Source organism: Trichogramma pretiosum, unplaced genomic scaffold, assembly GCF_000599845.2.
Source record: "Trichogramma pretiosum strain Unisexual culture from Peru unplaced genomic scaffold, Tpre_2.0 scaffold66, whole genome shotgun sequence".
Taxonomy (NCBI): domain Eukaryota; kingdom Metazoa; phylum Arthropoda; class Insecta; order Hymenoptera; family Trichogrammatidae; genus Trichogramma; species Trichogramma pretiosum.
This window is the reverse complement of record NW_019640802.1, coordinates 671801-698709: the sequence shown is the minus strand read 5'-3', so window position 1 is coordinate 698709 and position 26909 is coordinate 671801. Positions and strand designations below refer to the sequence as shown.

The 26909-nt window shown below is 42.6% G+C and overlaps 2 protein-coding genes across 3 annotated transcripts in view; both read left to right on the top strand.

Annotated features, from left to right (window-relative positions):
- The window catches only part of LOC106657260 (sestrin homolog), a 97351-nt gene that overhangs the window by 10886 nt on the left and 59556 nt on the right, over positions 1 to 26909 (top strand). Inside the window, exon 4 of the mRNA XM_014378660.2 lies at positions 12407 to 12436. Within this exon, the coding sequence (XP_014234146.1) occupies positions 12407 to 12436 (30 nt within the window). The remainder of the gene's footprint in view (positions 1 to 12406; positions 12437 to 26909) is intronic.
- On the top strand, positions 57 to 9373 carry LOC106657262. Of its 2 annotated transcripts, none has more exons than XM_014378668.2 (2): positions 57 to 830; positions 8246 to 9373. In XM_014378668.2, the coding sequence occupies exon 2, from the start codon at positions 8280 to 8282 to the stop codon at positions 8676 to 8678; it is 399 nt and encodes a 132-aa protein (XP_014234154.1). In that variant the 5' UTR covers positions 57 to 830; positions 8246 to 8279; the 3' UTR covers positions 8679 to 9373. The 2 variants fall into 2 exon arrangements, with proteins under 2 accessions (XP_014234154.1, XP_014234153.1); XM_014378667.2 differs by having other exon boundaries at positions 59 to 817.

The following is a 26909-nucleotide window of genomic DNA, read 5'->3' as shown; positions in this document are numbered from 1 at the left end:
ATAGACTGCGGAGGCTCGACCGGTGAATGTTTTATAATTGAGCAAGTGTCGAATGCTAATCTCAATATAAAGCGACACAGTGCGCGTACACAATATCGACGAGAGCGATCTTCCGATTGCCATCTGCGTTTGATTTTTTTTAATGTTTTTGGCCTCTTCATTAATTTTGATCAATTTTAATCGGTTATCGGTTTCTTTCAACAAACAGATAAGATAAAAAAAAACAAAAGAAGTTTCACTTCAAAGTGTCAATTTACGACTCTCTCCCCGCCACACCTGTCGAGTGTGTACGTGATTTTGTTATTTGCAAATGACACACATTAACGCCGATGGATTAAGAGTTTCGATACAAAAGTCGATGCGTAAGTGTGCGTGTAAGTACATTTCGAATGGATTAAATCTCCCACCTTATATACGTATAAATAAAATACGTATGCGCGTTCACACATTCTCCGCTTATATATGTATAGAGAGACACAGGCCTGGCGGAGGCGCGCGCGCGCCAGCTAAGCGATGTATTCTGCTTGTGCGCAGACCCCCTGCGCTGCCGTTCACTAGCGTGTTGGACGCGCGACGAGCCGGTCGCGCTGCTTCTGCTGCTGCTCCTAGTCTCTCGTCATCCAATCGAGCATGATACACAAAAATTGAGAGGAGCGATCAATTTTTGTTTTTGATTCGCACACATTTGGCTTTAGGCTGAACCATATACTACTACTTGACATTTCGCACGTAGCTTCTATAGATTACGGTTGTCAGCGGGTTTAGCTAAGGCGAAAGAAAGAGACTGAGTGGCTGTTTTGATCGGACAAAGCCGAAGGTACGTTTTATGTGTACGTATTTAAATTGTGTAGAATTTTTCTTGTGCTGCTGCCGCGACTGTGTTCTTTTTTTCAAATTTAAATGCAAAGTACGCATTATTCTTTTTATCATTGTATTTTTAAAGTCGAAATACTTGTACTATTTGCAGAATTTGATAAATGATTCCTAATCAGTCTATTATACTGATACAAATATAGGCCGATAAATTTTAATTGATATCGAGTATTTCAAATTGATGGCTCGATGTTGCGTGCTATATTCCTGCTTTCTATTAATTTTTTTTTACGGCGAAAGATGACTTTCATATTTTTTAAAATTTCTGCAAAGCTCCGAAGCTTTGAATATTTTACGCTAGAATGATAAAATTGCCTCCTACTCGTTGACGCAAACGATTCTATTTGGGATTCAAAATGAAAAAAATCGAATATTCTCCCTACTCTTCACTCTGAACTGAGAAAATCAGATTGTATCTTATGTCGGAGTCGTGGCGCGCGTGTCGATGAGTGGTTAATAATAAAGAAAAAAGTGTCATCCAAAGTTACTGAATGGCAGGTCGAAACGTGTTTGGAATTTTGAATTATATCATTGATAATTCTCTCGGTCGGCCTCGCTCTTTCTTTTCCTTCCTCTCGGCTTATTAGCAACTAGAGGAAATTAATGTCAGTTGTACTCTTTGTTTCATCCCAACCTTGTTAAAAAAGTTGCAATCGCTTTTCGGTAATCAATGTCAAGACGCTGTCTCAAAGATTTAGTTGTTAGTATTCATGATGTATAATATGTTTAGTTCCGTAGAACGCGATACTCACAGTTATATTCGAATTACGCGTATACTTTCCAGAATCTCTGCGATACTAAGAGCTTAATCCCAACTCATAATTATGCCATAAATCATAATCTCCGCGAGTGATAATATTACGTTCTAGCGGTCATTAATCCCCTTTTGTGTACATTTAAAAAGATGAAATTTGCATAACACAATCTCTTGCACTTCTTGACAACGTAATTAAACCGAGCTTTGTTTGCGCTCATTGCAGTATGAAATTTCTTCCTTTTTTTCTTTCCTTTGGAAAATTATATTCGAGTTAAGCATGATTTAGTTGATAAAAATATTTTTCATCGTACCGAGAGAGAAATTGGATCTGTTTAAGAAATATCATCGTTGTTTGAAATCAAGCATGTGTACTAGCTCGTTGCCTCGTTGTTGATATGTCAATGGTATTCAATGACTAATGAGCTTTGCTTATACACATGCATATATGCAAGCCATTGTTGTAAATTCGCATACGAAGATGTCCAACTTTTTCTCGTTTTCATTCACATAATGCGTCATTGTATAAAGTTTTTTAATGCGCTCGGGAGAAAAACGCTCCCGTTCGCGTATTTACATTTACTTTTTTTTTCTTGCCTCGGAAAAAGTCTTTCTAATTTGCTACTTCGTAAACATTATAATTAAAGGGTAATAAATTATAATAAATTATGACAGGTGGCATAAATCGCAACTGCATTAGTAGAAAATGTTATTTAAAGACTGAAAATTAAAATTTTTATAGAGTCTGTCGATGGACACATTTATTTTCGTGTAAGCACGTATATTGCGTCGTTTCAAAAGAGCGCCATCAATTATTAATTGCCTTTAACTTCTTTCACTCTATATATACGCACATATCGTAAAAAACATACTTCAGTTTCTTCGGTTCGCAATCCTCTCCGCTTTCGGTATATTGACGAATAACTAAGTGGTTTGAAATTCAAAAATGCCCCAATTTTTAGTAGTATTTTTTTTATAAATTAATAGAAAAAAATTGAAACAAATTATAAAAATAAATTCAATGTAGAGCTCAGATCCAAGGGTATATCGATTTTTCCTCTTCCCTTTTTTCATTAATTTAGAATTACGAAGAGCTAGAGAGTAGCTAAAGTATTTTATCTTCGTTACTTTAATAAGTGCTGAATTTCCTTTATAAGCGATGAACGCAGCTCCCAACATGTTAGATGCTTTATACGGCTGAAGTTTCGCTGTTATAAAGTCATAAAATTTTTAGGCTTTACCAAAGTACTTCGTAAGCTCAGCCAAAATAAATTTCAATCACACACACACACACACACACACTCACACATAAGCGTAACTCTGTTTTAGGGGGTGCAATTAATGATCAAACGCAGATATATCTCGCAAGTTGAACAATTACATCTACCTAGAAAGTTCGATGTAGATAATATACGAGTGTGCTATAAGGTTTATCTTTGAAAAAAATTGTTTGTTCGTTCGGAGTCATTGAATGTTAAAGCGACGAATTATTGATCAGATATCGATAAATTTCGTTCCGATGTATGTATAAATACATTTCTCGTAGGCGATGCATTCGTATATTCGCATGCATTTATTTTTTTTTTACACAATTTGACTCGATGGTTGCGGATAAAAATATCGTTACATAACGTTCTCGGCTTTATCTACTTTTCACGCGTATTTTTTTTTTCAATTACTAAATACTTTTACGACTTTCAAAAGACTCGGTTGCAATGAGCTAATGCACATCGCATGTGTACATTGCATCTGCGCGCGCGGAGTTTATATTTCCATAAAAGCTTCAAAGTAATTTCTTCACTAGGCAAATTTCCACGTTCTTTTTTTTTTTTACTCAATGCCTTTTTTCGTCAATACTTTCATCCGGCAAGGTTATGCTAATACTTGGCGCGTACTTATAACATATAAACACGTCGCGGGGAAGAGTACGCGAGTTCTTTTGACATTTCCGTGCAACGTGTGTGCGTGGCATATAGCATAGATTACGTTCGACCTCGATTATTTTCAATGTATAAAAAAGGACGACGGCTTAGTCAATCAATAGAAAATTGTGCATTGTTCGAAATATATTTTTTAAATCGCGGTTTAAAAGTTGCTCGAAACAATGGCCCTTTCTTTTATAATTGTAGATTTTTAAAAATGCGTTTAAATGCACGTTTCGACTAGTCGGTTGAATAGCGAATTTTATAAAAAAGAGAAATTAAACTCGATTAAATAACGACGTGTTTACTTCGATTGAACTTCCGAGCAGATTTTTATTATTTCTTTTCATTCCCTAGATAGATAATTACAGGATCATCATTACGCGTCATAACATTTTCAATATAATAAAACTCATAATCTTATCTACTTATTGTTATGTTCGTTACGTTGTCTTGTTAACTGACGGATCGTCAGCGATAGAGGATTAAAAAAATAACGAGAGAAATTAAAAACACGTAAAAAAATTGTATTTAGTTTACGTTACAAAATCCTCCGTGCGTTGTTGGTGACGACAAAGGTATAACAATTTCGACATCTAAAACTACAAAGTTACATTACATGCCTCGACTTTTGATACTACTAAAATTTCTAGTTGCATAATTTCGTGTCGCTTTGGGACATCGAAATTTTCAATTTTATCGTCGCTCGCACGTGGATTTTGCGTGTAATTTAAACTACAATTTTTTTTCGCTCGCATTTCGTTCGTTATATCACAATTTCATTTGTCTTGTTTCGCGTTACGAACGGGATTCTCCACTCTATATTGTACAATATAGAATTTTACTAATTAAACAGGATGGATCGACGTGTATTTTTCGTAATTCGTATCTCTCACTTGTCTGCCGATGCGCTTCGCACACATACACATATAATCCACGAGCGAAATCTCATTCGTTATTTATCTTAAACCGAATTGTAAAGCAGCAGTACGTGCCACGCGCGAAAATTATATTTTCATGCCGCATATACATGCCTGCCGCTGCTCCATTTCGATCATTCATCTTCATCGATAAATTAAATCAACTGCTTTTTCGATCGATGCACGTAAGGGAAGTAGGAGGGGATTATCAGCCGAAAAAAAGTGAAATGTCATTCCCCGAATGCGACTCATCGCTTCGAGGTTGGGGCGTGCTTTCGACCGATTGAATTTTTTATCTGTACATCGGAGCATTGAATAAGGGCGATATTAGCATTACGCTTGTATCAGCGCTATAAGTTTATTCAAAGGCACGTCGATATAGACTCGCGAATTTACGAACAGTTCGAGCTGAATTCCGTAAGCAACTTTTCTCGGTTTTTTTTTGGGGGTTCTCTGCTGGGTGAAAGTTTCTATTTTCGAAGTAGAAATTCGTCGTCGATTTTTCAGTCGTTCTTTTGTTTTTTCCTCTTCGAAATTGTAAAGACAAGCAAATGACAGTTTTTCGATAAATTTTGCTGACTTTATTTCGACTGTGTGTGTGTGTGTGTATACGGGAGAGCAGTTATAGAAAGTCAACGTATATATAAAAACCACACGAATAATAAACATTGCCCGCGAAGTTTTTCGATCGAAAAAGGGACGTGGTCGGAAACGCGCGGCGGTACATCGAGCCCAGCTCTCAATTGTGTGTGCCTGCGAAGAAAAGTTCACCGGTTCTCTTTTATGTTATTAAAGCTCGCGCTCGTCTCAGCGATCTTTTCTTGCGCCTCGTAGATTTTTAGCCCTCGCATATAGCCGCTGAGCTTTTCGCTCGGCTCAGCTCGGCATCAGCTTCTCAACTTTTGCGCTGTAGTGTAACAGCCGAGCAGATCCTGTTTCGTCGCGATATTAGCCGCGCGTAACACAGTCTGATGAGCTTGCGCTCGCTCGCGTAGTATCTATTTGTATGCGAGCGCGCGGGGAAACTTTCGAGACTTTTCCAAACGAGTAAATTCGGTTGCCACTTTACTACGTGCTCGTGCGGGGGTGCATGCGCTCGCGCGGCTCGAGGTACGTCGTCAAACGATTACGATTTTTTTTTACCTCTACCTCTCTTTCTCATCAGCTTCTCTCTTTCTCTCTCTCGCTCTCAACTTCAAAATCGCTGCACGGCAAAGAGAAGAAGTAATTTATGCAAACGATGGCGATTTCAAAAGCTAGAGAGGCGGCGGAGCTGGCGCGCGCGAGCGAGGTTGCGAGATTTTATTGAATTTGGTCGATTCCGATCGTTCGTCTGTATGGAAAATAGGATCGAGCGGGGTGCGCACACGCGATTTTTCCTCCGATATTTTTCTACTCAAACGGAAACGGCTTTACCCGATTTGAAAAAATAAAATGAAAAAAACGGTATCCCTTTTCTGCTGCGTTATGCACGATATATTATTATATACGGGGTTATGAATAAATTACGAGGCTATGTTTATAGCGTCATAGAAGCTCCGAAGTTCACAAGAGCAGGTCGCCCTCGATGATGACGCTTTATACGCGTAACGCGCCGTATTACATTAAAGCTCGATAATTTAAACGATATTGGAACAGCGTCGATTTCCGATAGTAACTTTGAACCTATATGGACTGATACTGAAATTTGTTTCTTGCGTCAAAAAACTCGGCAGTATATTGCGAGAACGAGTGGTTATGACCAAAGTTGGTCCCTTTTCTCTCTTTATTTGTACACAATGTCTGCTCCGTCGTATGCTCTTTTTGCACCGTGGCTGTGGATCGTTCTTCATTTTTTTGACGCCTTGACACTGAGTGCTTTAAAACTATTTAAAAAGCCGGATACGTGTCAAGACCTTATTTTCTTCTTTTATTAAAATGTAACACACCACCACATCTCGGAGTCCTTCGGTCATGCTCGGTGACATCTTCTCGCGGAGAAACTTGACGCGTCTCTCTCTCTGGTCGAGGTGTGCGGCTGTGTCGCGCCAAGTTCGTTTGTCGATATATCGTACATACCTATATATTTTCTTATAAGATCTCTGGGGTCTCCGCTGCTGCTATTAAGTAGAGCGTTGATTGCACGATCGATCGTGACGACACGACCGAATAATTAAAACCGATAGTGTGGCGGTGACTTAGTGCTATTCGACTGTGTGCGCGCGAAAGAAAACGGATTTTTTCTTTCGTGTCAGGGAGCTTCTTCTTCTTTTCCGATGTAGGGCACAGTCATCGCGGTTACATCGCTATATATAAGTGAAAAACATTATTTAATTTCAGTTCTCGATGTTGTTTTCCCGATAACGGAGACTACACATCGTTGCTTTTTGGGTTAAATAAAATGAATTATTGAGGTCTCTCTCTCTCGGCAGTTTGAAAAGTTGCACAGGATGAAACTCAAATTAAATTTTGACCAAACCGCTTCGCACAGTATTATATAGTAGTAGTGGTAGTAGTAGTGCTACTTGATGCTGCAGTCGAAAAGTTATAAGCGCGCAACTTTCTAGTTTTCCAGCTTCATGAGCTAATAAATATACGAAGGTTGTACGATAAGCTTCTTCTCGAACTGTTGATATTTTTATTTTTTATAAGTACCGCGAAGGATTATTACAATGTTAATAATGAAAAGTTTTAGAGCAGCGCTATCCAACTGCACTCGTACAGATTTGAACTTGACCCAAAGTCCGGTCGCACTGTCGCAAATGTTTGCACTGGCTCGAGCAATTTTTCAATTATACTTTGTTCGCTCGAGTCTTTTTTTCGGATCGTACGAATCGCGCACGAGGGTGTTCGACGATTGGAAAATCGAGACTTTGATAATTACTTACGCGGCGTAGCTGAAATATTCGAAACGTTCCCCATATAACTACATTAGCCGATCCATTTTATATACCGCTATACTCCTTGAGCGAGCGTAGGAAGACTGCGAAAAGGAGCTCTCCGAGATCGATATCACAAACACACACACAGACAGGGCTCACGAATGACGTCTTGCGTGTATCTCTCTTTTATATAGTTGGCGAAATTCAAACAGTCGCTCGTAGCCGCAAAATTGTCAACCTGCATTTTCACCAACTTTCTTTTTTCATTCGAGCGCCTGTGTGCCTGTGACATCCTTCGTCTCTCTCTCGGCTGTATATCGCAGCCACGAAATCTCTGCCATTTTTTCCTTTATGTTCGCGCCTAATCACAGGACTGAACGAATGTGTATGTGTGCGTTATTTTTTCATTTCCTCGCAACTCGTATACGGCAGGCGGCAATCTCCGGGTGAAAAGAAAAGAAAAAACTTTGCTAATTCGCTTTTTGCGTAATGTACGCACATCTCTTGGCCTTAGGTATATATACGCAGCCAGAGTCCTTTTTGTAGGAGAATTGCATTTGTTCGTCGGCGTGTACAACGTAATGTAACAGCTCGCGTTCTGATACGGCGTGTGCGTATAGTGGTATATACGTGCACGCGACAACGAAAAATCACCTCGATATTTTAGTTCGAAATTGTTTCTCTCGGCGGTGACGGCAGCAGCAGCCGAGTCGAGCGACTGTGCGGAGTGACTCTTACCATATTATACCTACGTCTATCGATCCGTATAATGGAACTTGGCCTTTAATTAAATTCATTTGTTTCGTCTACCCTCTCGCGGCAGCAGAAACAGCAGCAGCAGCACGAGGAAAAATGTACCAATCCATATCATAGTTGTTTTTGTTCAAACATAACGATTCACGATAATAATTGCAGAGAAAAAGAGGCAGAGAGAGAAAGCCAACGAAAAATGATTATGACGCAGATGATGTTGAAGCAAGAGCCCGGCTGGACGCTCGAGTGCAACGGCAAGAAGTCGTACCTGCGCCGGGATCACGCGGCGGCGGAGGACGACGGCCTGCAGCTGCTGCCGAGAAAGAGCCAGAAAGTCTGCTTCCGCTGCGACGTCGAGGTGCGCGAGTACGAGAGGGACGAGCCCGAGGATTATCATCGTTTCGATTCGTACTACAACTACGATCACAGCAACGAGGACGTCGCTGCCGCCGGCGGCGTCGAAACGGAAGATAATAACGGTGGTGGGGCTGCTGATTGTGGCAGTGGCAGCGCGAGTCCATTGGCCATGTGCGCCAGTTGCCTGGCAGCCCTCTGCGTCACGGTCATTCTGCCCTGGCTGCTTATGAGCGGTTAAATTTTGGCGCGCGAGCGAGCGAGCGACCCCCGCACACAATTGCTACCCGCGCAGGATTGCCAGATGGGACATCGTGCAAAAAAAAAGAAAAGAAAAAAGGAGAAAGAGACAATAATCATATACGAGACGCAGGATTCGTTCACTTTTAGCCCAATTATTATATTATTATGTAATGTATAACGTTATAAAAATAAGTTAATTTTTTCGACGGGGGGAAAGCCACAACGACGACGATGATATTTACATGTGTAAGAATTCGTTATTTCGATGCCATATTCAGCCATATGTATTTACGGTACTTGTATAATTTTTCAAGAGGCTGCACGTATACGTGTATAAAATAATAAGATGTGCAATTTTTATTATGCATAAGTATAGACTGATTAATGTGTACGATATTACTTCTAAGCTCGAGAGTGGTTACCCTCTCGGTAACTACTTTTTTTTTTGGTGCGATACATATTTGTACATATAAATTCAGGGAGGGAGAAAACTATAAAGCTCATGACGTTAGATTAGTTTTGATAGTATAAATGAAAAAAATGTAATAATAATTAATTTTATCGCGTGAGCGTGTGACTGAAATGCTACACACGCGATATGTAATACTTGTTATAGACGCGATCAAAGATATATATTATGTATAACTAATTGTTTTTTTTTGTTAATAAAAAAGCAGCTGCAAAGTACAGTTATACGCACATGGTACGAACCGTTTGTATGTACCCTTTTTGCACCCATCACTCCACGTGTATTAAAATTCAACTGCTGCCACCACCGCTGCTGTGCATTAATCTACGACAGAGCGGGAAAAGAGATGGAGCAGCGACGGTATTTGCAGCGCTCGAGTCCAAAAACTCATCCGTTTAAAAAAACATCAGCTATTCGGAGGAACGCGAGGAAAATCCTGTGCACGCGGCATTAGCAGCAGCGGCTAGCGTCCAAACGGTTAATAGCACCGTCGCGTTGGAGATAGCTGCGTGATGTTTTCCACGCGCGGCAGCAGAGCACACAGTGCGGGGCCGGCTGGCCAGAATTTAATTTTCCCAACTTGTGTGTCCGAGCGTCCGAGACTCTATATACGCCGTATATGTACGTAGGCATAAATATGCAATCGAGAGCAGCCGGGAAGGGTTCCCAGCAGTGGCTCGCACACACGTTACACAGTAGTTGTAGTAGTAGTAGTAGCCCCCTTGGCTTCGTATATATATATGCGACGACGAGCTTCTCGTTCGTTTATGCACCATTGGCTCGAACATATTTTATATACGTGTATATATATTCCCCGCGACGAAGACCGAGTCCAGCAGCTCTCAAAGTATCGACTCTCCGTGCGTTAACATCGTCGTCGTCGTCATTTTCGCTACAAAACGTAGCAGCTACGTTCATCTACACCGAGACGTTCAAAAATACGTCGAAAAATAATAATCGCGATCAGCTCACAACGTAATAATTCGCCTAACTCGAGGGCTTGCGAAATTTTTTTATATAAATAAATAATTGAGTAAACGGGCAATTGTATAACTGAAAACGGCGCGGCCGGTCGCTCTCTTTTTTTCTGTCTTTCTTTTTGAGCAATAGTTCAATGCCCACCTACATATTAAACGTCGCTGCACGTGTGTGTACGTAATAATACTCGGCTCGACGAGCCAGAGCCAGAGCCAGTGGCGAGTTGTTATTGCATATGTACGTATACGTGTTATACACAATTGACCAACTCGTCGTCGCTGCTGTACGATATATCAGACGTACACAATTAAACTTCAATTAAGATCAATTTCGTGTCGCGCGCGACATCTTCGTCGCTCGACCTTTCGGGGCTCACGAGCTTTATTTCTCTTTTATTTTGTATTTTTTTTGTCGAATGTCTCGGATCGACGGCATCGATCGAATCAGCGGCAATCACACACTCGCGCTCCCGTCTGCTGCCGAGACGTCGACGAAACCCTGGCCTGGGAGTCTCGTGCAGCACAGTCTGCTGCAGAATGAAAATTCGAGACAGCCCCTTACCTGTTGACGATGTTTATACTCCTGCTATTTGCGCGCTCCGTCGGATGACACGAGCCATCCCCCTGACTACAGACACACAAAGACGGAACTCTCGGGCTATGGAAGGTAGAAAATTCCATTTCCTCTCGCTTTAATATCCTAGGCGCGCGCGAAGAGACGTCATCGCGTGCTCGAGGAAGAAGAGAGACAAAGATATTTTTCCAAAGGAAAGCTCGAAGCTGAGATACAAAGCGGACTGTAGACGAGAAAAACATGCAAAATATCCGTCGAAATTTCGTAATTTTTTTTTCTCCTTTTTTATTTCGGAGCAAAGCCCCGCACTGAGCAGCTCGAGACTGCCAACACACGCACGCAGCAGTCGCAAGTCAAGCGTGCACACACACACACAGACATATATAATACAAAACAAGTGCCGCCGCTGCCGCGCTTGGCAAATCTAAACAAAACTCTAAGCAGTATCGATTATTCCTTTCAGTTGCAGTTGCGTCACCTGCTACCGTTAGCTGCACTCGCATTATGTATAAACTTTTGTCGATGGATGTGAAGCAGCAGCAGCTCGCGAAAAGGGGGTACATATACAGGCTAGAGAGAGAAAGAGAGAGAGGAGGTACAGCTTTTGTGTGACAATAAAATTTAACGACGCTCGGAGAGAGACTCGCATCGACTGTTTTCTTGCGTAATGCGCACGTGTTTAACGCACGCCAGCGGCGGGTAATGCTGTTTTTTTTTTGCAAATTCGATTTCGGGCCGCTGCCGCCGCGAGAGGTAATTTTCACGCCCCGTTAAATTAGGTAGCTGTAGTAGAGAGAGCCGAAAGACTACTCGACCGGGCCGAGCTACACACGTATACATATATGTGGCTAGCTACATACAGTACGATGGTCAAGCCAATGCGCGCGTAAAGCTTAATTAAGGTCTCTCTCACTCTTTCTCCGAGGGGGCAAATATACTGCACATATACACGCGGTATAAACATTATTATACGTGTGAAAATAGTCATTTCGCCAGGCGATCGTTAAAGACCTCGAAACACGCGATATATGCCAGCGTATAGGGTCGTTTGCATGCCGCCATCACGTACAATATAAAATACAAAAGTACATGCCCTACACGGAGAAAAACAGTTTTGTCGCTCGCTCGCCTATACCGTACATACAAAACTCGCATGATCGATCGACGCCCGCGAACAAATTGTTCCTAATGTCATTGACGATACGTTGCATACACGTATTAAAAGTCACAAGTCGTGCGCGTCCGGGGGACACTCGCGCGAACATACATATATAGGTACTTATGTATAATGTACAGGCTCGAGTATAGTGGCGTGCGCGCGACTACATTATAAATGTATGTGTAAAAGCTTGCACTTGCCGCCGCCGCCGCGAGCTTTAATACCAGCTGCAACCAGTGCCTGACCGACGTTACCGACCGAAGGCGGCTCGGGTAGAGGTACACATTGCTGCTATTCCGAGTCGGTAATAGACGGGCAGCGAGCGAGAGCGGTCGATTGGCCGTTCTCTCTGCAGGTAGCGTACTAGCCGGTGCGCGCCTTTGCGATATTTTGCGCGAAAAATCGAGAAAAAATGGAATATCGATGCTTGGGCTGAAATTTCATCCGTTCAGACTTGGCTCGCTCGATGTGTATATACTTAATATCGCAGTATACATGTATAAAAATTCAAACAAATTAAATACGATTTACGTTTGTTTTGTTACAGCTGCCGGACTTGGATAATCTCAACGATAAGGTGAGTTTCTTGAAAATTTTTTTTTTTTACCATTTCACATACGATATTGAGCAACGCGATTTTTTATTTCGACGAGTGCAACTCGCTCGCAGATCATCTCGTAAATTAAGCTCGCAGCATCGTGCGCAAAAGTGCAGAGATATATCTTTCTCTCTTCAACATCATCGTTTTATATCTATCTGCAAAATCTATACGCGCGCGCGCGGACTTCCGAGAGCGGGAGACGCTAATTCGCCATTCAATATATGGGCATATATCTCTAAGCCGAAAGCGCAACAAGCGCACGGCACGCACAGCGGCACGCGAATTTCAAATCTAATCACGTTTCTCTCTCTCTCTCGGCTCGGCGCGTATATCCAGTAGCAGCTCCTCCGCGTCCACGCGCGTATACATTACTATACTACTAATACTCAGGTATAATGAGCATATCGTTAAAATTTTTATCACTCGTCGCGATCGATGAATGAAAATTTATTTTATTCTCGCTGGCAATTATATCTCGTGCCTGTGCGAATATAATGGTAGAAATTAGAAAAAGAGAGAAGAATGAAGCATTTAATACAGCGTAGTAAGGGTCATCCCCTGCCATTGAATTAACCGGCAATAATGACATTGGTATACGGGCTTGGTACCGATAGAGCCCCTACTACCCTACGTTCGAGTTTTGATCTTCGTGGTGTGCAGAATTAAATGCCTCCACAGTTCTGTATACGTATATATGTAGAACGAAAGACGTCAAGACAAGTTGTGTCCCTCGTTGGCCGCTAATCAAGCTAATAAATGTGCAATAAAAACACGTACACGCGCTCCGCTCGCGACTGATTGACGTTCGAGCTGCCGCTGCTCGAGAAAGAAAATTCTAATTCTGAAAATGAGATAGCTTGTGGTGCGACGATATATACGTGTGTGTGTGCTATATACATGTACATCCAAAATAGTCACGTGCATGCGTGTGTGCTGTGCTGTACGCCGTCGAAGGCCGTGAAATTATTTTATCGACGACTCTTTATAAATCACACATTTGCGCAATGTTTATTATGTCTGTTGGTACGCGCGAGCGAGCTGCACATTGCCATTTATACATACGCGTATACAAACACACATACACACGGACATTTTCAGGCTCTCTTACTCTATTTAGATAAACTTTGTTGTATATACGCGGCAGGCGAGCAAGCAAGCGTATACACGAGCGTATACGAGAGCTCGAGCGATTTATATTTAATTGTACAACGACAAGATGAAAAATTTATTGAGTTTCGTATTTGGCTTGCTTACGTTTTTTTTCTCTCTCTCTCTCTCTCGCTCACTCTCCTTGGCATCGCGATAAATTTTCAATCAGCCGAGAGCGGCAGCGCGAGCTCCTATTTAATACAATAATAATGATAATCGATGATGCACAACACCACCATCGCCTTGACGACGCGCACGAATCAATTGTGTGCAAAACAATTATAATTTGCGGCGCGTTAATTCTATAAAGATTTTTTTTCTCGAATTATCCGTGTCAATTGGGCAGTCCGCGCGCGCGAGGCTATTATAAAGCGAGAAGGAGGAGGAGGCGAAATACAAACATACGCACACACACGCGTGTAGAGAGAGGAGAAGAATATAATGTTTATTCGCACGCGAGAGAGTAAGAGGGTACACACGCATACACGCATGAAAACGATGATGATGCTCGCGAGATCGTCAATTTTACGACACACACACAGATACTCGTTTATGTAGATTTTTTTTCTCTGTCGCTCTCGCTGAGTCGAACGCGCTATTATACACTGTGTTGCGTGCCTGTGCAATAAGAGATAAAAGTACATATACGTGCGGGAGAGAGAGAAAACGGGTTTGAGCGAGAGAGAGAGAGAGAGAGAGCATCGGTACACACAACATATATATATACACACAGCGAAGCACAAACCCGTTTTGTATTATCATCAGCCCCGAACGAGAGAAAGACCATCTTCTTCTCTCTCTCTATGTTGCGCCTCTCTTCTCTCTCTCTCTCTCTCTCTCTTCGAGAGAGGCAAAAAGTATTTACGCTCCCGAAAAATAAAATCTTTTCTCTTTTTTAAATATAGCCCCGCACGTGTATATGTGTATGTATGTGTGTATGCAAGTAAAAGCTCATCATGAGCATTGAACTCGGCGCGGTTCTCTGCTGCTGCGGCAGCTCCAAGCGTTATTATCGTACATCCGCGAAAGTGTTGGAAAAACGTGACTACGGTATCACACACATACACTTACATGCACCAACACTATATAGTGACATTATATAGAGATACTGTTATACGATCAATTAATTGAGCACTGAGCGCAGCACTGCATATTAAATTCATTTAGGCCAACTTGCGCGCGGTATATACTCTACTATACGCGATGAATAATTACATAGATCTCGAATTTACAAACAAGCAGTACCTATATAAGATTGTGTACGTGCGCAGAGCTGTTGTGTGTATATACTTACCGGTCTCAGTGTGGACGACTCACGCGTTCGTGTAAGTCTGTGTGTGCAAGTAGGGGCTCGAGTCTCGAGCGCGATAATCGATCAAAAGGCTGCAAAATTTTGCTCGCGCATCGTCGTCGTCGTCTTGCTGTGTGTATTATTATTCCGTTTAGATATCGCGTTGTTGATGCGTTTACGCGTGTGTGCGTGCAAGTACGTGTGTCCGTAATATTACATGTCTATGTGTGTGCGCTGTATGTGTACTGTATGCAATACGCGCCTGCAAGCGAGAAAACCGGTTCTGCTTGCTGCACGCGAGAGCCTCGGAAAAAGGAGCGGTGTTTTTATGTGTGTGTGTTTGTGTGTGCATGTATGTTTGTATGCACTGTATATGTATGTGTGTATGTGCTGCAAGATTTTCTGGACATAAAGAAGCGCTTCCGCGTTTAACTCGCATAAAAGGGATTTTTCTATCGGGTTTCTTCTCTCTCTCTTTCTCGTCCAACGCAGCACAAGTATTAAGCAAGCACAGTACAGTAGTGCAGTATATCTGTATATGCACAAATGAAAGAGAGAAAAGAAGAAGAAGAAGGAGTAGAGAAGGAGGAGGAGGAAGAAAAAGTGCATATGGCCGTAGGTGATGAATCTCTGAGCTCTACTGTTATTATTATTATTGTTATTATATGCTCGTGTATGTGTATATCTATATGGCACGTTTGCTACGCTCTACACACACATCTCTACACGCGTACGTATGCACTTACACACACAAACGCAGAGTCAAATCGCCGCTCGCTGCGCGCCAGTATATACTGTATAGTATAAGAGAGGCAGAGCAGCAGTAGGAGGGCAGCCGAGGAGAAGTGATGCATTAGCTATATTGAAGATAGTGGCCTGATGTTGTTTGTTCGCAACTCGAGGCCGGCCGGTCAAGAGATGGCTGCTGCTGCTGCTTCGAAAAAGCTTTTTCTTCCTCCCTCTCGCGGCTCGTCTCTCTGCACCTCCCTCCCTCGCAATGCATCAATTAACTTTTTTTTTTCATCGCTCTCGATTTCACGTTTTATTGAAAAAGAAGAAGAAGAAGAATAAAAAAAAATAGAAGAAGAAGGAAAGAAAAATACGGTCGAGTCGCTCGCGAGTCTCGCGCGTATTGTTTTTCAACCTTCCACCGATCCGCAATGACGAGTTTTATAATTCACACCTACGATAATTCAAATCTATCGCACTGCGCTCGTAAGCGAGGCGTTATTAATACGGTCCCTTAAATGGACGCCGAGCTTTTGCACTGTGCAGCACACACGGTAAACACATGGACGTGCTGCTGGCCGTGTGTGCTTGTGCCAAATGGAGGCCGCTATAATACCAGAGATCCGAAGCTGAATATAAAACGCGAGAGATCTCGTGTGTGTACGCGCGCATAAAGTATCGTACCGCTGACACTCGCGCGCGTTATAAGGTGTCTTATTTTTATTATACGTAATTTAAACGTTTGTATACAATTGCGATGAAAAAGTTCCACTCCTTTTTTTTCTCTTTTCTCTAGCCTATTCAACTGCTGCTGATGCGCGCCTGAGATGTCCGATTAATCTCTAAGCATTTTTATTTATTGGTCGTCTTATGGTCCTTGACGGGTCATTGATTCGTTCGTGTGTGTCATGCAAATCGCGCAGCGACTCACGTTTGTGTGTATATTATTTCGTTTCGTGTTATGTTTTTTATGGCTATTTCCAACTCTATATATGCCTCGGCGCTGCGAAGGTCGACAAAAATGACACTTGGATGTTTTTTTTTTTTTTTTTTAACGAACGAACGAACGAACGAAGTTTAGGAGAGTATAATTGATTTTTAATACAACATAGGTATATTATGCCGCTGCTTGCTTTGCACAGGAGAATAATAATATGCATGCAAATGGATGCTTGAAAAAAAAACATTGAAGGCAATAAATCGTCGATAGGCTACAAATACGCGCGTTTCAAGTTCGAAAATAAAGCCGGGGCGCGTATTTATATTTTTGCAGGCCAAACGAGTGCAAAAATATATATACGCTACGGCGCGGAGGCACGAGACTCGTTTTTTTTTTCTTGTTGCTCTCGCTGCTTTTTTCTATAAGCTGGTTGCAGCACATTATGACAAGAGAGGGAAGAAAGAAAATAGAGAAGATAGAATAAACAATAACGATCGCGCGCTGTAATAAAAGTCTTTTGGGATTTAATATAACGAGGAGTTTGCATTAGAGAAGGTATACATCCACTTTAGATTTTCCATCAGCAAGTGCCTTACAGTGTGCGTATGCCAAAAGGAGAGTATTATATTCTCGTATCTCTCTCTCTCGGCGTTGCGTGCGTGTGCAAGTGTACGTATATACTAGCAAATATATATGCACACGTGCAGAAAGGAAGAGAGAGAGAGAGAGAGAGAGAGAAAAAAGTAAATCGTCTTTTGACGTTGATTTCTCTCTTTTGTATACCATATAGTGTGTACTATATATACGTATATACGTAAAGTGAGAATTCACCGAGTTTTGGAGACTTTCCGTACGTGTATGCGCGTGATTTATTTATACATACGTATAACGTATACGCTTTCTTTCGCGCAAAGATATTTTACCTTTTTCTCTCTCGCTATTGCCGTCGTCGTCGTCGTCGAGTGTGCGCCCCGTGTGTGTATATGTACGTGTATTACGAGAAGAAAATGACTCCCGCAATGAGTAACGATACACAGAGAGAAAGAGCACAAGTGCTGCACACGGTACAAGGGACAATTTTAAACCTGTGTATTTCCAGTCAAATTTAGCCCGCGCCGCGCGCACCGAGAAATCAACGTCAAAAGGTATACAGGCAGGCAGAGCTTTGGTTTTATACCTATATAGCGGCGCATCGCATTCACATGTATACTACACGGCTGCACCCACACGCAAACACACGTACGCCTGCTTCTTTTTGCTGTGTTTCTTTGAAAACACACTAACATCTTTGTATACGCGCAGAGGCGGTACGTATATATGTATATAGTACATCAAGGCCACTGACGAGGAATCAACTCGTTCTTCTCTCTTCGTCTTCTATACTTTTTATTTTTTTATTTTATTCTTTATCACTTTTTTGTTCCCTCTCTTCACATGAGATATCGTTTTGTTCGACAAAACAATAACAGCTCTGATTGCAGTCCAAAAAATACGTTGTTTGTGTGTGTTGATACTTTTTTTTCGGCCGGCGCTTATTATATAGCCGCGTCGTTGATTAGGCATGGAATATGAAGCAGCCGCTGTGGCAAATTATCCATCTAGACTCGTATAAAGAGCACATCGTTGGGAAATCAATTGAAAATTCTGCGGGGGGTCGGCTTCGTGTGCGTACCGACAAAATATAGGATGATATCGTTACGCCAGGCTATCAAGTGATATCATCCTATATTCAACGTCTCGACCGCGAAATTATTTGAAAATCCGTCGCTATGTGAATACCTATAGAATAATAACGAGAGTTGCACGTAACGAGCACCAGGCGTCGAAGGCCCGATCTTTCGCGCTCGGTACTCGCAAGCGGCGCGAAGTCGCCCCGTCTCAAGTATATAAGAAAAATCGGCCCAATCGGTCTTCGCCATAGTTCGCAACACTTTATCGCTCAAGACACGACTGATCGATCGTCCACGAATACATAGTTCCTTAGTGTTCTTCCGTGTCTCTCCACGGGGAATACAAAAAACTCGTCCGTCGTTTGTCTACAAGTTGATGAGCTTAAAGTGTGGACTATGGCCCTTTTTGGCAATTTTTCCCCTCCTCTAACTGCACTGGGTTGTACTGCATTTTCAAGCCGATTTTTTGCGCGAGTATACCATTTGGAATTATTTTATTTCCACTGTAATGTAAGATAAAGTCCTTCGCTATGTAAATGACTATACAATAATAACGATAGTTGCACGTAACGAGCACCAGGCGTCGAAGGCCCGATCTTTCGCGCTCGGTACTCGCAAGCGGCGCGAAGTCGCCCCGTCTCAAGTATATAAGAAAAATCGGCCCGATCGGTCTTCGCCATAGTTCGCAACACTTTATCGCTTAAGACACGACTGGAAAAAACTAGACCACAACTCGTCCAGAACTAGATAGACCCTTAGTGTTCTTCCGTGTCTCCCCGCGGGAACACAAAAAACTCGTCCGTCGTTTGTCTACAAGTTCATGAGCTTAAAGTGTGGACTATGGCCCTTTTGACAATTTTTTACGCCTCCAACTGCACTGAGTCGTACTGCATTTTCAAGCCAATTTCTCGCGCGAGTATACCATTTGGAATTTTTTTTTTCCACTGTAATGTAAGATAAAGTCCGTCGCTACGTGAATACCTATATACAATAATAACGAGTTGCTGCACTTAATGACTACCAGGCGTCGAAGGCCCGGTGTCGCGGTTGGCACTCGCAAGCGGCGCGAAATCGCCTCGTCTCAGGTATATAAGAAAAATCGGCCCGGTCGGTCTTCGGCATAGTCCGCAACACTTTATCGCTCAAGACGCGACTGGAAAAATAAATCGATTCGTCAAATATTACATAGTTCCTCAGTGTTCTTCCGTGTTTCTCCACGGGGAACACAAAAAACTCGTCCGTCGTTTGTCTGCATGTTGATGAGCTTAAAGTGCGCCTGTGACTATGACCCTTTTTGGAAATTTTTCCCCCCTCTATAAACCTGTAATATTCAAAAACGCGCCAATAGCCATTTCTTCGCGCGGGGCCTACTTTCGCTAGTATATCGTAATATATCAGCGAAAAATAATGAGTCGGCGACGAGCCGAGATAGATGTGCACCAAAAATAACGCACATAATAACGTGACGCAATCGCGTTTCGTGCCCATGGCCGCGCATCATCGTCGCGTATTACATTAACACGCACGCCTTATCGTCGCGCCTTTTGCATTATTACAAACGTCGGTACGCGCCAATATGTGCCTGTGGTACGCGTATAAAGCCGAGATAGATAACCGTTCGGAAGATCGAGGCACGTACTACACACAACAGCAAGACGAGGGCAAGAGAGAGACAGACAGAGAGAAGCAGATAGGAGAAAGGCTCTCTCGTCTATAGATAGATCTGGCCAGAGAGACCTGGATAATTTACATATCGCTAGCCAGCACAAATTGCGCACAAATGTTATTATCCATCGACCGCGAGGCTAATTATGGTGCGCGGTTGAAAATGACATCGCGCGGATTACTTATTATGTGGATGAAAAAATCGAGCGCTTAAAGGACATTTAATTAAGACGCTGATCCTGATCCTCGTTCGCCGAGCCCGCAGTGCTCCGCAAGACGTCTCTAATACTATATCCGAGAGGGAGAGAGAGAGAAAAGAGTCTAGAAAGTCTCTCTCTCTCTCTCTCTTGAGAGGAAAAACATGCAAACACGCGCGCCACATGTATCACGCACGGAGTACAGCACGTAGCAGCAACAGTAGCTTTATACATATATATACGGTACGCAGCGTATCGTCAGAAGGTTAACGAGGAGACGTTCGAAGGGCGCGACAGGTTGACCTTGATTTATGGGCCGATCTCTGTGTACAGCATATAGGAGAGTAAAATCCAGTGGCAATTGGCAAATATATGTATCGTGTAATACGGGACACGCCAAAATGAAATATATGTGCGCCTCGAGTACCACTGCGTTCGTATAGGCTGCGAGTGAAGGCAGAGAAAAGGAGAAGAAAAAAAGATAGATAGCTATACGCGTCCGAGAGAGAGACCGTATCGGAGCTGTATTTGTTTCTAGGCGATACTACTATACGCTATACGGAGCTATATAGTTATACACGATAAAACGAGATTATAATGGCGAGAGCCTGGAGGCGAGCGCGTGCTCCTGTCTCCCGTACGTGTATCTATTCTCCTTCTATATGTGTTATATATATGGTGAGCAGCAGCAGCAGCAGCAGCGACAAGACACTGGCAGCAGAGAGCTTAACTGCTATTTTCTCGTCGTGTTTTCTATGTATTGTGTACAATTGACTCGAGGGTGAAAATAATACACACGTATATCTGCTGCTGCTGCTGCCCTGTATATACGTATAAGAAAAGTGTCTCGATCTTGAGAAAGATATAGGTAGACTTGGGGCCAAGGATCTTGCGTCGTTTTTACGATCTGCTTACATACACACAAACACACTTGTGCACGCACGCGAACTGTAGCTGCGTCTCGAGATGCAACTTTGACGGCCAATGTCGCGTATTTTCTATATTATTCCGGATACAACAAAGTATGCACAAAGTATGACAGTTCAGGTACGAAACGGTCATGAGGATGTGTGCAGTCAGTTCGAGCGTGTTCAAGCTCGCGCCACGGGAAACGGCAATGACGAAGACGACGGCGATGCTTTATTTCGGCTTTGAAATAATACATAATAATCGTGTGCGCTCGACGCGCGACTTACGATCGAGTCGTCGCACAACTATAGGAAGCTCTATAAGCGCCCGCTAAAAATAACCGAGCAAGGAAACGGAATCGTTTTGAATATATATAATATGCGCGCTGCTGGCCACCAGCAGCCACAGCCACAGCTGTCAATCGTTTTGCTAAATCGCGAGAGCTGCGAGCTGGCCATTCCGGCCAACTCGCGACTGGTTATTACTATCAATGAATAATACGGTAGCTCGATCTCCTCGACCAAAAAGGACTGGAAGAAAAAGAAAATCCCCCCGCAGGAAGATTATTAACGCTCTCTCGCGAGCGCAAGACCTTGGGCAAAACAAAAGCAAGAAAAAAAAGTCGACAGTCCCGAATATGATGACGATATCGCGGGCGCGTATCATCATCTGCTGCTGCTGCTGTTGTGCTGCAGAGCTGTAAGCTGCCAATCGTGTGCGCAGATCGCGCGAACACGCCTCCCAATTGATTATTATTCGAGCTCGCGCCGATCGAGGCTCGAGAGCTTGTGAATGTGTATGAATGTGTGCGCTACCAGTTATTCAATCGGCTCGGTAATCGAGAAACGAGTTTTCGTGCGTATACCCTCTCATAAGCACGATATGATATTATTATAGTACAGACACGTACGCACGAACGCAGTTTTTAAACGAAGCAACTCACACAAACATACACATAAATGTTGTGATTGTTTGATATTATTAAATTCGCAAGGCGAGCCTACAAACATCGACGTCGCGTCTATGACCGACTGTACTTCTTCCTCCGTACTCGCGTCTGTTTCTTCGAAAGCTCTACTCTCGCACTCGTGCTTTTAAACCCGATCGCTACTTGACATCTTATACATATTGCAATAATTTAATCGAGCATACGTAAACGCGGGCATGTGTGTGTGCATTATGTAGATGTGCTGCTGCGGGGGAGTCTCGCCGCGCTCCCAACAATGCTCAAACTCGCGCAGGGATTTGGCGGTGCGGTAGCGCGTGTTATATATATAATAACACAGAGTCTCTGCTCAACAGAGACAGAGAGAGAGAGAGAGAGAGAGAAGATGCAAACTCCTTTGTGTGCTCGAGCTTGCAGCCGAACTATTAAACCACACACGCGGGCGCGCGTGGAGGCAGGCACGAGGCATATAAACTTTCGGCGTTTCAGTGTATATAGTAGCGTTTATATACACCGAATACTCCATTAACTTCTATTCTTGTCTCTACCGCGCGCGCGTACGACTCGACTATAAGACTCGCAACTCGACTCGTCGTCCCGGCAGCACATCCAAATCGCATGATTTAAGCTCTCTCTCTCTCTCTCTCTCTCGAAGCGCCAAGGAAAACTCGCGCGTGTTTGCTTGCGCTCGAGCTTTTGAATCAACTCGCGCGCAGGAGCTTTTCTCGGCGCGAGTTTAGTCCTTGTGCTTGTCGCGCGCTCGCGAAATGGGCCGAATGTCTTGACACTCTGCTTTAATAGAGATTATACTGCCGCTCGCACACGCAAGAGAGTCTGTGTACTGTGCTGCTGCAGCCGCTCGATCAAGTCGCTTTGGCGCGTGCGAATTGAGATTATTTCTCTGTCTCTCTCTGTCGTTGTCGACGTTAATAAAGTTTATAAACATCTCGATATTCTCGCGTGTTATGTACTATTAAACGCGCGGCGCGTGCCGAAATTGAAGAGATGCCCGCTCGACGACATTGTCCCCCGTCGTCGTCGTCTATACAATAACTCGGCTCGGGCGCTTGGCGGCGGCTACCTATATCTACTGTTATTTACATTCCGCCTGTGTTGCAGCGCGCGCGTGTATATATTGCACATATGTATACGAACAATAATATAGATTAATATACATCCAACTACAAGTTGAAATATCGCTCGGCGATGGCATCATCCGACGGCGACTGTGTGGCACACACACGCACACACGAGCGCGCAAGAATTTTCAAACTGACTCGAGCCACTATACGCACGGTATAAAGCTCCGCTGTGCTATATAGTGGTCGAGCTTGTGCCGCTGCTGTACAGATATGCAGCTCTGCCACATCGCGTATTATATATTATGCACGCGGGTCTGCCGATCTTCTATATAGCAGATCGTACGAATGACGCAATTATACATATATACCAAAGCCGCCGATTGATTCTCATTATCAACTCGACGAGTCGTGTTTACAGTAATATATTATGTTGTGTATTTCGACGCATGATGTAATAATTATGGACGCGATCGGTACTTTGTGTAAAGGCGCGCGCGCACATTTTTGTAATCCGTTGGTCGGGTTAACCCGAACGGTGCGCAACCACCCGTATTTGGAAGAACAATTTCGGTTTCAAGCGGCTGTTACCTGCGCTATAACACTTGCCGCGAGCGAAAATAATAATATATATAGCATATATCATGTATAGGAAAAAAACACAATGAATCAGCTCGCGCGCTCCGCGTGCGATCAACCTGTGCGCTGCCTATATGTGCCTGCGAGCGGCTCGTCAGCCGTTCTTTTTTTTCTCTCTCTCTTTTTTTTCCTTTTTTTTCTGCATCACTACTTGTGTACGTGTGAGAACATATATCATAGACAATTGTATTCTTCGAGTTTAATTACGTGTGAAATTTTTGCCACGAGACGAGATAGATAATAGAGTCTCGCTCCTCGCTTATATTGCTACGAGAGACTATTTGCTCTCGATGTAGACCGAAAAATGTGCGGTTCTGTGCAGCTATATATGTACATATGCTCGCGAGCGCTGTACAATATATAAACATAGTTTCGCCGCTGCACTGCCTATAATACAATAATATAATAACAGACACACACAGGCATTTGTAATCAATATCAAATTCAAATAAAGCCGTGCCAAGGCTCTCTCTCTCTCTCTCTCGCTCTCTGTTGGCGTTAATTTTGTCGACGTAGGCTGGACGAAGCTTGACTCGCGGCGGCAACGGCAACGGCATGTGCACAGATCGCATTTTAAATCGATGACAGAACAATGCGTCGTACTTCAACGGAGACGAGCATATAATAACTCTTAATGCGAATGGCAATAATTGCCGCTGCCACCACGCGATTATATAAAGAGCACCTAAAGAATAAGAGAGAGAGAAAAAAAACTTTGCCTCATTGTACAAATAGAGAATGGACAGCGTGTTTTCGGGTAATAAGATTGACGATATATCTCTTGCGCTCTGCACGAATAGAGGAGCAGCGTTGAAAAAAAAAAAGAATCACCATCTCGATTCTGGCTTGAGAGCGAGTAGAGCTTGCAGAGATCGCTGCTGCTGTTGCTGCTGCTGGCTCTAGGCTATCTTTGGCGATGATGAAGCCGAGATATATGTTTAACGATGTTTTTGCATGTTATTATTATAGAGATACCTCGTACGTAACGATCGCGGAGAAATATTATTTGTTAATAAGTCTTTTAATGCGTGTTCGTTAATCATCGTAGCAAAGCTGCTGCCCCACTAAAAAATTACCGTCGATAAATATTACAATACGTGCGTGAGAATTTAGTGTGTCGCTGCAGAGTATAATACTAGCGTGGAAATCACGTAATTCGAATTGATCGATTGGTCTCGGGCAAGTCTCGTTTTAAAAATTGTTTAAAAATGTCACGTAATTCAAAGATGAAAAAACTTCAAAATTTTTGATAAATATAAACCACAGATTTAGAAATACACTTGATACACATATTTGTAAGCGTTCTTTGAGATAAGCCTTGTCTTTATGAAACATCATCACTCAGGTATCTAAGTTACCGCTAGATGGCGTGTCCTCAAATAATCCGAAATCACAAGAGAATTGGCAAAGTTCTAGGTATATCTATAAGAGGATAAGTAAGAGCCAATTTATAATTGAGTTCCAACAATGTTTGAATTCTATGTTTCTCATGATTTTTCTTGAATTAATTTCGATTATTAATCAATATTTGGAAATCAGAATATCGATTGAATGAAGTGATGGAACAATTTTTTATAATGAACTTGACAACAAGATTTACATATCATTGTTATTACATTTCATCTCATTGTAAGTTTAGCAGAATAACTTGTAACTTATTAATTATAATAACTCTCACCTGGTATTCAACTTTTACATGGAACTGCAGATTGTTTGCATTGGTTTAGATGACACTTGAACTAATGATAGTCTTGAGGGATAAGGTGTATACCTTTGACCTCTTTTTTCCAGCACTGGTTCCTCTATCATATAAATAAAAAATTAATCATCAACTCAAAGATTAAAATAATTATTAAAAAAAATTAACTTTTTACAGTCACACAATTGAAAAAAATCGAATTAAATAGCTACTATATAATTCGAATTATAAATACAACTCGAAGTCGAGTAGCGGCCTCCAGAACTTGGAATTATCTTAATTTCACTGTATGTAAAATAAAATCCGTCGCTCTATAGAATAGTAACGAGAGTTGCGCGCAACGAGCACTAGGCATCGAAGGCCCGGTGTCGCGCTTGAAACTCGCAAGCGGCGCGAAATTGCCCCGTCTCAAGAAATATAAGAAAAATCGGCCCGATCGGTCTTCGCCATAGTTCGCAACACTTTATCGCTTAAGACGCGACACGATAAACACAGCACAATTAGCAAGCAAACCATTTTCAGCTCTAATCCCAAAGGGCTACGTGTCTCCCCGCGGGGAGACTCAAAAATCTCGTAGTCGTTGTCTACAATTTGATGAGCTTAAAGTGTGAACTATGGCCCTTTTTGGCAATTTTTTCCCCTTCTCCAGCTGCACTGGTTTGTACAGCGTTTTCAAGCCAATTTCTTGCGCGAGTATACAATTTGGAATCGCTCGAATACCATATAAAAATACCCAATTTCGTAGCTTTGGGAAATCGGCCAGTTAAATCTCGTTCGGTTAAAATAAAACAAAAATAAAGTGAAAAAGATGGGAAATCCGAGTGACCGAACAGATTGACAATTAAAGATCTCACACGGACTATCTCTCGACACGTGTTTTTCCATTACATCGCTGCCGTGTGCGAGCGTGTGATCGATATCGTGAGATTTTCCAACGATCGCAAGCAAAAAAAATCATAATATACATAGTGCAACTGGTGTTGCAGATATAGCCGATGCCAGGTGTACGTGTATGCGCACACGTAGTATCTGCCTTATTTTAGTGGGCACATATAACACATTAGAGAGCAGCTCACAATTTGGACACTCTCGTGTGTGTGCCAGTGTATACGTGTGCGCTCGAAATTCTCGCATATTTTTAGCATGCAAATGTGTGTGCGTGAGCGAGCTGCAGAGCTAGGGTGGTTGGCTTTTACCCATACCAAAAATAAAGATGTGCTCTCTCTCTCGCTATCTTTCTACGCTCGTTATATAGCTAAAAGCTAGCTTTCGATGTACACACGAGCGCGCGCATCGATTTCTTTACCACTAGACGTGTAAATACGATGATTGCGGCAAACAAATTATTCGCAACTATCTCTATCTCTATATCTACCAATGGGCATCCATCCTTTTTTTTTACAATTTTCGAGTTAGATAATCGCCTATATGCGCCATATCGGCTCTCTGCATGCGCTGCAATAAAAACCGCACAGGCGGGCGCCGCCGCCGTTGCCGCTGAGCTCCGTGTGTATCGCGAATTTTCGTGGGAATATC